General features: G+C 40.4%; 1 protein-coding gene across 2 annotated transcripts in view; it reads left to right on the top strand.

Moving 5' to 3' along the window:
* The window catches only part of ASG2 (transducin family protein / WD-40 repeat family protein), a 64534-nt gene extending 49052 nt beyond the window's left edge, over positions 1 to 15482 (top strand). For both annotated transcript variants that reach the window (XM_010268121.3, XM_088887652.1), the window contains 2 exons: positions 14428 to 14523; positions 15089 to 15482. In XM_010268121.3, the coding sequence (XP_010266423.1) occupies positions 14428 to 14509 (82 nt within the window). In that variant the 3' untranslated portion in view covers positions 14510 to 14523; positions 15089 to 15482. The remainder of the gene's footprint in view (positions 1 to 14427; positions 14524 to 15088) is intronic.
* Positions 15483 to 16233: the final 751 nt, after the last annotated feature.

The following is a 16233-nucleotide window of genomic DNA, read 5'->3' as shown; positions in this document are numbered from 1 at the left end:
TCTTTCCCTATCCATTTTTTCTTTTTTTTTTAATGGATAGGAAATAGTTTATTAAATAAGTGAAAGAAAGTATGTACATGCTTGTGAGGTGATAATTGAACAAAAACATAAAAAAGAAACCAAACCACAAAGCCAATCCATCCTACACTCAAGGTAGTTAGCACTCTGATACAATTCAACTGTGTCAACCCTATTCTAGCCAATTAATCCATGAGAGAATTTGCCAATCTAGGTAACTGCCTATGATCATTTAATGAGTTGGAAAGAGGTGTATAAAAGCAAGGAAGATGGAAGACTGGAAATAGGGAGGTTGAAAGGAAAGAATGTGTCTTGGCTAGGTAAATGGCTGTGCAGATTCCAGAAAGAAACTGAGTCACTGTGGTATTTTGTAATAAAGAGTATCTATAGATTGCACCCTAAGGGATGGGATTTTGGGTCAGCTAGAAATTCCACATTTAAGAGTTCATGGAAATCTATCCCGATTTTTTTCCCCACCTTTTCTCAATATTTGAGGTACAATCTAGTATTTGGCTTGTAGATGAAGTTTTGGGAAGACCTTTGGTGGGGAAAGTCTCTTCTTTGCCAAAAATTTCCTACAATCTACATTCTACAATATCTCCACTTCCAATAGCAATTTCTGAATCTCTCCACTTGCAATAGCAATTTCTGAATCTCTCCACTTCCAATAGCAATTTCATTACTGATTTGGCTTTCATGAATGAAAATGGGTGGTCTTGGAACCTGGATTTAATGAAGGGATTGAGAGATTCAGAAATTGATGACCTAGTTGTTCTCTTAGAAGACCTAAATAATGCATCTTAGGATTTTTATTGTAGATTGGTCTGGGTTCCGAACTCTATTGAACAGTCTACTTGTGGATCCAATTTTTAAATCCCTATACCACTCATCTGAAATGAACCTTTTTCCTGCCAAACCATTGTGGGGAGTCCCTGTTCCCCCAAGGGTGAAATTCATCTGTTGGGAAGCTGCCAGTGAGGTTATTAAAATAAATCATGGACTCCAAAGGGAAATGGAGATCATGGTGTCTATTACCTCATGCGTGTGTTGTTTGCTTAAGGGGCTGGAAAAACACTAGTCATCTTCTTTTGATTTGTCATTATGCTACTCAGGTGTGGAAGCACTTCTTTCATATGTTAGGGAGTGGTTGGGCTGCTCCAACTAATGTTGTGAAATTGACTATCATAAACCCAACTGCTTGTTGCACTAGAAGGCAAAAAAAAAAAGTCTGTGCACAAGGCTGCAGCCTTATGTAGACTTTTAGGGGGGGATAAATGCCAGGAACTTTGAAGACGGTGGGGAGTGTTGATAGGTCTGATAATTGGTGAGAATTGCACATTGGCTTTAGCATGTGATGAGTTCAGAGTAAACATGATAATTTAGAGAGGTTGTCAGATTATTGCAGAGCACCAAATTAGAAATCAACAAAATGTAGAGTCAGAGACATCTGCTGAGCAATGACTGAAATTTAACTTTGATGACTGCAATCTCAGTAATCCAGGAGCATCAGGATTGAGAGGAGTAATAAGAGACCACAAGAGCAACATTATTTTCAGATTTTCAGGTTCAGTTGGGTATGGAAAGTCACAACAGTTACCAGCTTTGGTAGAAGATCTAAAGTTGATTACCTCCAATGGCTGGACTAATGTATCTTTAAAGGGATATAATAATGTGCACTAAATTGATCTTGGAAACTGTGAAGAGTGTTTTCAGAGTAATCCACCTGTATGTCTGGTTTCTACACTCCATAACTCCATTAGGCAAAATTTTCATTGTACCTATCAACAGCCAACATGTTATCCAGGTGGTAAAGTAGTGAGTTCCCTGCTACTATTCTCTTGTAGTGTACATAATTCCTCCTCAATTGCTTTCTTTCAAATGTGAGATCAATAGCTTTTTCAATTGTCTTAGTTGCAGAAGCAAAAGATAACAAGGGGACAAACTATTTATAGGATATGCAGTACAAGATCTCCTACCTTTATGAAAGGCAATTGGGAGGTCTGTTGAGAGTTGGAGATGGATCTGGCAATGGGAAAGAAGTTGAACCTTTCCTCTATGTATATACTACACCGTCAACAAAGAAAGGGACATTTTCAAAGAAAGTAATAGGGGTGAGCATGGGCCGGTTCGTTTCGGTTCCATGGCAGAACTTGGAACCTACCCTGTAGGGGTCGGTTCCAGGTTTTTGGAACTGGAACCTACCCTATGAAGGTCGGTTCCAGGGTCTACCCATGGAACCTGTACTTCTTTTACTCTCCCCCTTCACAAAAAGGCATGTTCTTTAGAAACTTGGTTTTTAATAAAAATAATATAGTTTAAAACTTATATTATATTTATTGATTAAATTAGATAACATAATGTGTAGATTATCATTATATGAAAAATTTATAAATTAAATTTAAATTTTGTAGATATTACCTTTTACACTACTTATTATACACATTCAAAAATTAAAATGAAAACTGTTATGCAGGAGAGAAGAATGGAAGAAGAGAGAAAAGAGAGAAGAGAGAAGAGAGAACTGAGAGCAAAAGATACTGTTGGCGGCACAGTTTTTTTAATATATATACTAGGGCGACAACAACTAAAATAAAAAGGAGTAAAAATACAATAATACCCCTGCGGTACTATACATAGGAAAAAATAACAGCTGTTGACACTCCCCCTCAAGTTGGGACATAGATGTCAATCATGCCCAACTTGTTACATAAATCATGATGTCGTGAGTGGTGTAGTCCTTTTGTAAAGATGTCTGCAATTTGATCCTCAAAGCCGACATAGGGAGTACACACTTCCCCTGTGATAACCTTTTCTCTGATAAAATGCTTGTCGACTTCGATGTATTTAGTTTTATCATGTAGCACAGGGTTAGCAGCAATGTTTATGGCCGCTTTGTTATCACAGAATAGGGTCATAGGTCTGTCCACTAGAAAACCCAACTCACTCAATAGATTCTTTATCCACATAATTTCAGCCACTCCATGAGCCATTGCTCGATATTCAGCTTCAGCACTGGATCTAGCTACCACACTTTGCTTTTTGCTTTTCCAGGTAACTAGATTTCCTCCTATGAAGGTACAGTAGCCACTAGTTGACTTTCTGTCATTTAGGGATCCTGCCCAATCTGCATCAGTATACACATCAACTTTCAAATGTTTGTGCCTTTGAAACAACAAGCCAGCACCTGGAAACCTTTTAAGGTATCAGAAGATTCTTTCTGTTGCTTCAAGATGAGTGGTCATAGGGGCATGCATGAACTAGCTAAGGACACCAACTGCATAAGCAATGTCTGGGCGGGTCATAGAAAGATATAACAATCTCCCTATAAGTCTCTGAAACTGTTTCACATCCTTGATAGGTTCACCTTGGCTGTCACCTAATTTATGGTTAGGATCAATAGGGGAATCAACTGGCTTCACTCCCATTTTTCCTGTATCCTAGAGTAAATTTAGGACATACTTCCTTTGGGAAATGAAGATACCCATTTTTGAGCGGGCAACTTCAAATCTTAGAGGACCTAGATCCTTTACTTAAAACTGTGTGGCAAGAAAACTCTTCGACTTTTGGATTTCATCCTTCCAGTCGCCAGTGATAATTATATCATCAACATATACTATCAAAGCAGCAATTTTACCTTCTCCTCTTTTCACAAACAATGTGTGATTAGATTGACATTGCTTGTATCCTTTCTGCTGAACCACTGCATGGAATCTACTGAACCAGGCTCGCAGTGATTGTTTCAGCCCGTATAAAGACTTCTTCAACCCGCACACCTTTTGTTCATTGCCTTGAGCCTGAAAACCAGGGGGTTGTATCATGTAAACTTCCTCTTCAAGGTCACCATTCAAGAATGCATTATTGATATCAACCTGATGTAGATCCCAATCAAGATTAGCAGCAAGAGAGAATAGAACTCTAATGGAGTTCATCTTAGCAACGGGTGCAAAAGTCTCTGCATAATCAACTCCATACACTTGTGTAAACCCCTTTTCCACTAAACGAGCTTTATACCTCTCCATCGTGCCATCAGCCGTATGTTTGACTGTGAACACCCATTTACATCCAACTGGATCCTTTCCCTTAGGAAGATCTACAAGTTCCCATGTGCCATTTTTATGAAGGGCATTAATTTCTTCCTTCATAGCATCTGTCCATTCAGGTATTGAAAGAGCTTCTGCCACATTCTTAGGGATAGTGACATTGTCAATGGATGTGAGAAAGGCTCGAAAAGAGGGTGAAATGTTTTCATAGGAAACAAAGTTGGAAATGGGGTGTTTAGTGGTGCACGATCTAACACCTTTCCTGTGAGCAATAAGAAGGTCAAGGTCATTAGCAATAGAGGTATCAATTGCAATGGGGTCAGGGACATCAATGGGAACCAAGATACCTGAGTGAGTATGATTCGCCCCCAAAGAGTTTAATGGCATTGGAGGTACAACTTCTGCATTCTCCACAGCTCTTGAATTTGGGGGGCCTTTGTAACGACAGAAGAAGACACAAAAAGGAGGAGGATCAGGAAGAGGAGGGAGCTGAACCGGTTTCTCCTCATTCCTACTCTCCCTCTGAGGAGAAACAGGGAAAAAAGGCTCACTTTCAAAAAAAGAGACATCCATGGAAACATAGGATTTCCGAGAAACAGGATCAAAACAACGGTATCCCTTTTGAGTGAAGGAGTACCCTAGGAATATGCAAGGAATAGTACGAGGATCCAATTTTCCACGAGTGGGGGACAAATTTTGGACAAAGCAATGACAACCAAACACACGAAGAGGAATGGAAAGAAGGGGGACCTTAGGAAAGAGAAGTTGATGTGGGGCTTTGCACTCTAACCAACGAGAGGGCATACGGTTGATGAGGTAGGTAGCACAAAGGACAACCTCAAGCCAAAAGCGTTTTGGGACATTCATATGAAGTAGTAAACCCCGGGCCACTTCAAGGAGGTGTTGGTTCTTTCTTTCAGCAACACCATCCCGTTGTGGTGTTCGAGCAAAAGAGCTACGGTGAAGTGAACCACGTGACGCAAAAAATTCCGTGAGATCACTATGAAAATGCTCTTTGGCATTATCTGACTGGAAAATTTGGATTTCAGTTTGAAATTGGGTGAAGACCATCCGCTGAAAATCTTGGATAACTTTTGGTACTTCTTCCCTGGTCTGCATGGGATATACCCATGTATATCTAGAATAATCATCGATAATGGTAATAAAATACTTGTAGCCACTCTCAGATGGTAAAGTAACAGGGCCCCACACATCAAAATGAACAATGTGAAAGGAAATTCAGATTTATTATTTTTTGAAAGAAAATGAGTTCTACACTACTTACTCAATTGGCAAGTTTGACAAGAGAAATCTGAAACGAACACTGACTTAAACAATTCTGGAAACACCACTTTCAAAGACTCAAAAGATAAATGACCAAGACGACAATGCCATAAATAAACTTGACTCTTACAGGACTGACTCAGAGACTCTGTGACTTGAAGACTAGCCTTATTCTCCAGCATGTAAAGTTCATCAACCATACATCCTCTACCAATTGTCCTCCCCGAGGCTAGATCTTGGATCACACAGTAAGAAGGGAAAAAGGTCACTAAGTAGTTTAAGGAATTAGTAATACTACTAACAGAGAACAAATTAATGGGAAATTTCGGAACATGTAAAACATCAGAGAGGGTAAGGCCGAGAGGGAGAGAAATGGTTCCTTGACCAGCTATGGTAGTATAAGATCCATCAGCTAGTCTCACCTTGTCTCTTCCAGAAAGAAGGTGATAGGTTTGAAAGTAAGAGGACGTACTAGTCATGTGTTTGACGCTCCAGAATCAACATGGAAAGTTGTGGCAGAGTTACTTGATGTAGACGCAAATGAAGTTGAGGGAGGAGCATCCATCTGACGAATTGCTCTACCATAGAGCTCTAAATGGTCATAGAAGGAATTTATAATATCCTCCCTTGGATCAGCTCCAAATGAATGTGTCTGAGTCACAGTATGAATGGGGGGCTGATTCTCATGAGTAGCCATGTTTGCCATAGTGTGTTTTTTTGTACCTTGTTGTCTTGACTTTTTATTCATATCTGAACCTTGCTTCTTATTCAGATCTTAAGCCCATTTCGACTTCCCATGAAGATCCCAGCATGTGTCTCGGGTGTATCGGGGTATCTGGCAATGAGTACACCACAATTTGTCCTTGTCATCCATCTTTTTCTGAAGATCCCCCTTCTTAGAAGTATTTCCCCACCGGTAGTAACACTCCCTTTCGCTGCCAACACAACTACATCTCCAGAACTGTTCATCATGTTAGGTTAAGGTTTTGTATGTATTGATGGTTCGGTTGATAAGAGTTCTTATTAGCCTGTATTTGAGTTTAAGTTGTTATGTACTGGGCCTGTGTTAATGGGCCTAAGTTTGTTTAGTGTTTTAAGTTGTCTGGGTGTCCCATCACTAATCAGGGGCATCCCAGTCATTTCATGTAACATTGTACTGTATTTTAATATAAATAATAGTACTGTCGACTGGGTTAGTTCAGTTTGACATTCACAGCATCTCTTGGTCTTCTCCTCTCTTCTACTGTTTCAACTACAACACTTCAGCTTTCATGGTATCAGAGCATTAAGCACCTTCCTAGTTACAGCCGATGCCATCTCTTCTCTCTTGCTGTCTTTCTTTTCTTTTTTTTCTGGGTTGCTGCCGTGAAACCCTAGGGTTGTAGGAGAACAAAACAAGGTCCGAACCTAGGGTTTCCCTTGGTTGTAGGGCGCAAGGGAAGTAAGACCCAGACGCTGATGTCCTACTAGATTGTTTCTAGTAGATAGTAGCTATTTGGCTACTAAGAGAGGTCTGTATAGGACAGACCTAGTTGAGGACTGATTTTAGCAGTCCTAGCAGTAGCCGTAAGGGGGAGAACTCTCTCTACAGTTGCAGTACTCGAAGCTCAAGTGAAGTTTGCATAGCACAGTTGGGAGAACTCTCTTTACAGTTGCAGTACTCGAAGCTCAAGTGAAGTCTACATAGCATAGTGGTGGAGAGCCCTTAATTTCAGGTCGGTTACCAGCCCAGAACCCCTCATTTGCTGCTGTAACTGAACTGTGACAGTCTCGACAAGTCTGAAACAGTGTTGCGAGCTGTTAGAACCTTCTTCAACTCTGCAACTAGTCTCTCTTTCAGCACTGTGATCACTTCGGCTAGTCTTAAACAGTGACATCTACACAGAGACTGCAGTCAAGATGTCTTCAGTTTCTGGAGAGGTTTTTTCTAGGGACAACAGACCTGCTGCAAGGTTTTCAAATCTGGAAAACCCTAATCTGCACAGCTTGCAGATTACAAGTGTGCTGCTGGATGAGTACAACTTCAGGGAATGGTCCGTTTCTACAATGCTTTTTATTACTTCCCGTGATCTCACAGGCTACTTAGATGGGAACAAGGAACCTGAGGTTGGCAGTGCAGAGTATGCTGTGTGGCGCAAGGAGAATGCCACAGTTATGTCCTGGTTGCTTGCCTCTATGACTCCTCGGGTTGCTAGGACTATTCATCACTTTCCTACAACAGCCAAGATTTGGGAAAAGGTAGCTAAGACCTATGGACAGAAGAAAAACAATGCTAGAATCTATAGATTGAATCAAGACATTGCGGCCTTAAGGCAAGGGGATATGACATTGCAACATACTTTGCAACTCTGGAAGGCCTTTGGGAAGAACTTGACCATCACTTGATATTGGATTGGGAAAATGCCAGGGACAAGGAGAGACATGATAAGCAAATTGAAGAGAGCAGAGCCTTTAAGTTCTTGGCTGGCCTGGACCCAGTGTATGAGGGTATAAGGTCACAAATTCTAGAGAGAGATGAATTGCCCGAGTTACACCATGTTTATTATCTGGTGAGGAATGAAGAAGTCAGGAGAAAGGAGATGCAAGTTGACTCTCAGACTCAACCAACTGAACAATTTGGAGAACATTCAGCTCTGGTCTTCACTAAGGGAAACAAACATCTAGACAAGAAGCACCTTAAGTGCACTCATTGTGGTGGTGAGAGACATGTAAAAGAAAAGTGTTGGGTCCTGTATCCTCACCTGAAGCCAGCTGCATTGAGAAAGGACAAGAAACAACAGAAGGGTCATGCGGCAAGTGGGAATCTTGTTACCAACAACAATGGTGACAACTCACAGAATATACCAACAATGTCTTCTCCTATGGGGCAGGTTGCTGATTCCTCTGGAGCTGGTGCTCTGGGCTTCACTGCTAGTGAGGTAGAGGTCCTTAGCCGAGCATTAGCCCGTCTAAGGAATAATTCTTTTGCTTTCACCTCTCTTGCCAGATCAGGTACAGTCTCTGCCTTTAGTGCAACTAGCTCTATTGACTCTACTTCTTGAGTTATTGATTCCGGTGCAACTGACCACATGACACATTTGTCCTCCTTATTCTCTTCATATCATTTGTTGTCTGGTCAAGATAAGATGAGAGTTGCTGACAGGTCTTTCTCCCCCATCTCTGGAAAGGGGGTGGTTGACCTAATCAAGGATCTCTCTCTTAAATCAGTTCTACATGTTCCTAGTCTTACCTCAAATCTTTTGTTTGTTTCAAAACTTACCAAAAATTTGAACTATAGTATAACCTTTTTTCCTACTCATTGTGTCTTTCAGGACAGATTGACGAGGAGAACGATTGGGAGCGGTCATGAGTATGGAGGCCTCTACTATTTTGATGCAGACATCGGTTCAGCCTTACAAGCATCTGCTGCTAGTAGTCCGGAGAGTGTGGAGTCAATAGCTAGGTTGCATCTGTGGCATGCTAGGCTAGGTCATTTGTTTTTTTCTTCATTAGAAATGTTGTTTCCTGAATTGTTTAAGGGCATTTCAAGTCAGAGTTTATTTTGTGAAGTATGTCAAATGTCAAAACAATGTAGAACTGTTTATCCAATTTTCAGTAATGAAATTCGATCTCCTTTTGATTTGTTTCATTCTGATGTTTGGGGCCCTTCACCCATTGTTTCCATTGATGGCTTCTGTTTACCACAGATAACTATGGCTTTTTGCAATGTAGAACTTTTTACCACGGATAACTATGGCTTTTTGCAAGATGATTGAAACACAGTTTGACAAGAAGATTAAGCAGTTCCAGTCAAATAATGCTGCTGAATATTTTGAAAAATCCTTGAACTTATTCATGGAAGATGCTGGCATGTTACATCAACCATCCTGTGCTAATACCCCTCAGCAAAATAGGGTTGTTGAGCGCAAGAATAGACATTTATTGGAGACAACTCGAGCTTTACTATTCCAGCACAAAGTTCCCAAGCAATACTGGTCTCAAGTTGTACTTACCGCATCATATCTAATAAATCGGATACCATCTAAGGTATTGGGTATGAAAACCCCTTTCTCTGTTTTGTGTCCCACTCTTCCAGACTTTCCTCTCCCTCCACGGGTCTTTGGTTGTATATGTTTCGTACATGTGAGGATCCAAAGAAGACCAAGCTGGATCGTAAGGCTACGAAGGGAATATTTTTGGGGTACTCTCCTACACAGAAGGGGTACAAGTGTTATGATCTTGTCTCCAAGAGAAAGTTTGTTACCAGAGATGTCTTTTTTGAGTCTCAACCCTATTTTCAGTCTTCTCAGAATCCTCTTCAAGGGGAGACTAGTGGGATGGAAGAGGATTCTCATTCTCCCTCCTTTTTTGTTCCTCTATCTGCCTTGGGCCTTCCATCCTCTTCTGTTACTCCTAGTTGTGGCATTCCGGGTCAACCTAGCGAGGCTCCCACTGTGCCGGTTACTTCTCCTGATGCTGCAGATGTCCCTGAAGGCTCCAGTAGGCAACAGAAAGGGATACTCACATACAACAGAAGGAAAAAGGGCCCTCAACCTCATGACAGCAACCAGTTGGACTCAAATCAATTTGTCTCTGCAATCCAAGGTAATTCTGACTTACATACTTCTGATTTGGATCTTCCTATTGCTCTCCGTAAGCCTATTCGTTCTTGTACCACCTTGCACCCCATTGCTGATTTTGTTTCTTACTCGCATTTATCTCCTGCCTATCACTCCTTTGTGTATGCTCTTTCCTCTGTACGTATTCCTTCTAGGTACTTAGAGGCAGTGTCTGATCCAAGGTGGAAAGAAGCTATGAATGAAGAGATGAAAGCCCTAATGAAAGCAAGAACTTGGGAATTAGTGGATCTGCCAGAGGGGAAGGGCACTGTTGGGTGCAAGTGGGTGTTTACTGTAAAGCACAGAGAGGACGGGTCCATTGAAAGGTACAAGGGCAGACTTGTGGCAAAGGGGTTACTCAAAAAGAAGGAATTGACTACAAAGAAACCTTTGCCCCAGTAGCAAAGCTTAACACAATTCGGGTTCTATTGTCACTAGCAGCAAATTTTTCATGGGAACTTCATCAGCTGGATGTGAAGAATGCCTTCCTAAATGGTGATCTTCATGAAGAGGTATTTATGGAACCTCCACCAGGCTATGACTTTGGTAGAAAGGTGTGTAAATTGAGGAAAGCATTATATGGTTTGAAGCAGTCTCCTCATGCATGGTTTGAGAGGCTTTGTGGGGCCATGAAGAAAGTGGGGTACACTCAGCGGTGCAGATCATACCTTGTTCATAAGGAGACAGTATAGCAAACTTACGGCACTCATTGTTTATGTGGATGATGTGGTGATTACCGAGAATGACTTGGAAGAGATGAAAAGACTGAAGGAGTTTTTAGCTTCGGAATTTGAGATCAAAGACTTGGGCCATATGAGATATTTTCTTGGGATTGAAGTTGCTAGGTCAAGAGAAGGAATCTACATATGTCAGCGGAGGTATGTTCTTGACCTCCTAGAGGAAACAGGCATGATGGTGTGTAGACCAGCAGATACTCCAATAGAACAGAATCATGGCCTACAAGAATCAGTAGGGGAGGACTACTGTGACGGAGAAAGATACCAAAAATTGGTAGGGAAGTTGATATACTTATCTCTTACTCGGCCAGATATTGCTTATGTTGTACATGTTGTCAGCCAATTCATGCACTCTCCAAAGGTCCCTCATATGAAAGCAGTTGAAAGGATTCTCAGGTACTTGAAGACTTGCCCAAGGAAGGGATTTCTATTCAGGAAAAACAATAGAATTGAAATTGAAGCTTATACTGATGCAGATTGGGTTGGTTCTGTTGGAGAAAGAAAATCAACTTCAGGATATTGCACATTTGTGGGAGGGAACCTGGTCACATGGCGAAGTAACAAGCAGAATGTAGTTGCTAGATCAAGTGCGGAAGCCGAATATCGAGCTATGGCTCACGGGGTTGTTGAACTCCTATGGCTCAGGACCCTTCTTAATGAGCTTGGCATTAAAGCTGAGGGTCCTCTCAGACTGTATTGTGACAACAAGGCTGCCATCAACATTGCAAATAACCCTATGCAACATGGCAGGACAAAACATACTGAGATTGATCGACATTTTGTTAGAGAGAGAATAGTCTCGGGAGAACTCTGCATTCCTTATACTCTATCTGAGATGCAAATTGCAGATGTATTGACTAAAGAGTTGGCTGCAACAAAGTTCATGGACCTTCTTGGCAAGCTAAACATGATTGACATCCATGCTTAGCTTGAGGGGGAGTGTTAGGTTAATGGTTTTGTATGCATTGATGGTTCGACTGATAAGAGTTCTTATTAGCCTGTATTTGAGTTTAAAGTTGTTATGTACTGGGCCTGTGTTAATGTGCCTAAGTTTGTTTAGTGTTTTAAGTTGTTTGGGTGTCCCATCACTAATCAGGGGCATCCCAGTCATTTCATGTAACCTTGTACTGTACTTTAATATAAATAATAGTACTGTCGACTGGGTTAGTTCAGTTCGACATTCATAGCATCTCTTGGTCTTCTCCTCTCTTCTACTGCTTAAGCTACAACACTTCAGCTTTCACATCAAATTCCTTCTGCTTCCTTCTGATTGTACAAGAGCATAAACTTCCTGAACTGATGGAAGATCCTTGCTACGTAGGATCTGGACTCTGATAGATTCATATGTAGGGTTCAAACCATGTAAGAAAGCAAACACTCTCTGCTGGGAGACGAGTTTTTTGTACAGTTTTGCATCTTCATCACACTTTCAGTCCACACTCTGATAATGATCTAACTCTTTCCAGACAGAGGTCAAGTCTGAGTAGTACATAGATAGACACCTCTCCCCCTGTTTACAAGTATACGATTCTTCCTGTAGCTGGTATATTTTTGCATAGTGTTGCAGTTCCGAATATGTTGATTTTTCTTGTTCCCAGATCTCATTTGCCATTTCAGCCCACATGAAATTCCTTCTTATTTGAGGTTGCATAGAAACTAAAAGCCATGACATGGCCATGCTGTTTTCCTAGTTCCATCTGTCATATTCAGCACTCCCAGAATGTGGTTCTTTGATTCTCCCATTAATAACCTATCTTTCCCCTTGCAATGATGTATAGCTTGATCCCTCTTGACCACTCTAAATAATTTAAACCATCAAGGGGAATAACAGCCATGGGAAAGGATAGGTCCACATCCCCACTCATTCCATTCAGTATTGAGGAAACACCGGATGTAGCAGAATCTTCACCACTCATGATTTCAGATTCAAAAACAACTCTTAAATGGGGTACACAACCTTAAAGAAATTCAACACTTGAAGGGAAAAAATACAGGTGCTGTTACAGCACTAACAAGTCATCCCTTGACTTACAAGCTCAACACAAGTGTTGCCACAGTGCATACAGGTCATCTCTTGACCTACGCATCAACAGGACTACTGGTACAGAAAGTATTGGTCACTTTCTGATCTTCAGTTCACCATAAAAGCTGCTGTTGCAGCACACAAAAAGGTCCTCACGACCTACAGTTTCACAGGGATCAGTCAACCCCACAAAAAGGGAAAGAAAGAGGTGCTGATCACCTCACATCCAATCGGCAGGCCTAGTACAGGTTCTGCCCTGGCACACGACCAGAAAAAAAAAAAAGGTAAGAGAGAGAGAAAAGTTACTTCAGTGTGTGTGATCTTCAATCAGCCGAACAGCAGATGAGGGCGGCAGATCTGGAAATCTGGTGCGAAGAAGAAAGAAAAAACTGTTGACTCGACTTCTCCTTTCAGATCTGATAGCCCCACTCTGATACCATGTTATGCAGGAGAGAATAATGGAAGAAGAGAGAAGAGAGAGGAGAGAAGAGAGAACTGAGAGCAAAAGATACTGCTGGTACTATACATAGGAAAAAATAACAGCTGTTGACAAAAACAAATGATCAAATCACTTTAAGTAACTCAATGGTCAAGTGAGACCATGGCTTTTATAACCATGAATGTTTGGGTTCAAATCTTCACATCCCCAAAAGTATTCTGGGGTTTATTTCAAGGAAAGTTCAGTTTCAAGGCAGGTTCCAAAAAGATCAGTTCCACCAAGGCCAAGCAAGGCCGGTTCATCAGGTAAATTCGGGTAGGGTAAACCCCTAGACCCTGAAACCGGCGTGGGTGGGGGTTGGTTTCAAGAATTTGGAACCCGACCCTACCATGTAACTGATTAGGTAGTTTCGGTTCAAGGCTGGTTCAAGGTCAATTCCATTTGGTTCCAGGTAGAACCTACCCGTTTGCTCACCCCTAGAAAGTAACATTAAGGTATGCAAATTCATGTCCTTTTAGGTTCTAGAATAGGCAAGAAAGACATTTAAAAGCTTGTGTTTAACTTGTTAGTTGCAAGCCACAAATGATGAATGAAACAAGTATATCCAATCACTATTGGGCTCCATTCGCTTTTGGGAGTTTGAAGGGGGGAAAGTTGGTCAATGAGATTGTGGTTCCATTGACCAATTTACCCATGTTCTTATTTCAGAAACTGGGACTCATGGCAAAATTGATTTTCCCAGGTGTCACTTACCCGGGTAAGTGATACCCTTCTCAGACTTGGGTAAATTGAGTTTCTCAAGTAAAGGGTAAATGAAAAATAAATAAATGGTCAAAATTTCCCCAAGATACATTTACCCAGGTAAATCAAGCAAAAAAGAACATGAGTAAGTGCACTTATCTGGGAAAGTAGGTTCCTGAAAAATGAACAGGACCTTGGGATCAACAGAAATGGAGATAAAGTGGGAAACAAAACAAAAAAGGAGATTGACCTTTAAAAATACACATAGGCATTTTATTAATAAGATAATACTGCATCACTCCAAAACTTCTTTGCAACTTTCATATGAATAAAATGATGATCTGGCGGTATCAAGTAAATGGTGATTCTTCCATTTAGCTACTCTATTTTGCTGGGGGTATAGGAACAAAGATTGATGACTAATACCATGTCCAATAGGGCCACCCCATTATATTAATTAATCTCATACTCGTATATTTTTCTTCCCTTTGTCTTTTAACATTTTTATACATAATATCATATTAATTTTATTACTTCTCATCCACAGGCCCTTTGAACTTCTTGAACGGTTTAGGATGCATGAGTTTGCTGAAGGAACATTTCATCCATTTGAGTGTGCCCAGAGCTAAACCTTATTTGACAGGTAGTAATTTGCACCTAACAATACTCATTCTGATGGAATTGAATATTGTCTGCTACAATTTATGTTGTGTTCTACACCATATAGCTGTAGGCCTGCCATTGTAGTGATCAATCAACAAAAAAGTGACATTTAAATCTAGTGTTTTCTTTGACGATATCAAGAAGCCTTTGGGTCATTATGTACTTTTAAACCTTTCTCAGTTGCGTTCCCATGGTTTAGGCATTTTTCTGAGTTTTTTCTTTCTATGAACCCTTTGAAAAAGAACTGCTTTTAGCCTCTGTTACATTGGTGAAATAAAGTTCACATTGCATCTCTTTGGATTTTTTGGATTGCCACACCTCAGTTTTGCGTTGGTGAAATAAAGTTTGCCCTTCCTTCTCAAGTTGGCAATATTACAAATAACAGTCCTGAAGTTGGTGATTGGTCAGCCAAACATTGGAAAATTACAAGTGGGGCATACTAAAACCTTACCCACTGCGTAATGAAGTGCATCTGGTTGGCTCAGTCTTGCAATAATGATTACACACCTGGGATTGACCCCCCTTTTTTTTTTTAATTGTAACAGGCTTTGCCTTACGAACTCAAGCTATGGATCAATTGGCTGTTGGGAGTTGAGGTAGGACAGGACTGGTCAATCTGTTCAAAAAGCGGTGGAAATTCAGCCTGCATTCTAACCACTCGGGATGGTGGCTGTGGTTATATATATAATTGATGGTAGAATGCTGTTTATAAATAGTCTCAAAGCTTTTGTATAGTTGAGGTTGGGGCTCTTAGTCTCCTTGTCAAGCATATAAATAACATGTTGAATCAGTAAAATCATTATCATTTTTCTCATAAGGTGCCTATAAACTAGCAAAACTTGTTCAGTCGTGTTTATTTTGGGGCTGCAAATAGTGTTTTTTGTCTGAATTTAAATACTTATCTGGATCCACTTGAATGCATATCTGAATTTACGTTTATACCTGCATACTAGTTATTTTGAATGTGGCGCCCATTTACTAAATACTCGTGCTCGAGTGTCAGTCGTTTTCAAGTTTTTTATTTTTTTTTTCTTTTTGTGCATGATATATGATGCCAAAGTTATTTGTATTGTTTCTTTGATAAATAACGAAATAAGTTACTTGTAGTTTATTATATTAACAATTACATGAGATTGAATCCAATTGGTAAGATTCGAAGAAGATACGATTCGAATCCCAGTATTAATTGATCAACTTTGTGTCTGGTTAATATCCAATTCAATTTTGACTCGCTTTTGCAGCCTTAAATTCAGTAACCTCTACTTAAGGTACAATTGGACAATTCTTGTTTCTGTTGCTATGTGGGCATAAAAACCCTGATTTTCCGTTTATTGACATGAATGGACGATTATTTGGTCACGCACTTGAATGCTTGTTCATCTTCCATGCAGTGTCATTTCTCTGTTCATGCTACAAACCTATATTATTAAAAATCGGAGCGCTTGCATGCTTGCGTGTTTATAGAACTTGATCATAAATTATAGTAAAAGATTTGGTTTCTTTGAACGGGTACAAGCATGGCCCAAGTCTTATGCCAGAACTAGCCAGAGACCTTACAAGCTAGCCAGTTGGCACCTCGCCATATTATCACGAATGCTAGACCTTATAAAATATGGTACAAAATGAGGCCTTTTAGCAATATTAAGTTTCTCTAGTGAATTCATAATTATCCTAATCATTCCATTATTTA

Source organism: Nelumbo nucifera, chromosome 5 (genome assembly GCF_055504915.1).
Source record: "Nelumbo nucifera cultivar China Antique chromosome 5, China Antique-T2T, whole genome shotgun sequence".
Taxonomy (NCBI): domain Eukaryota; kingdom Viridiplantae; phylum Streptophyta; class Magnoliopsida; order Proteales; family Nelumbonaceae; genus Nelumbo; species Nelumbo nucifera.
Note: the sequence above shows the minus strand (reverse complement) of the source record. Positions and strands in the feature narration are given on the sequence as shown.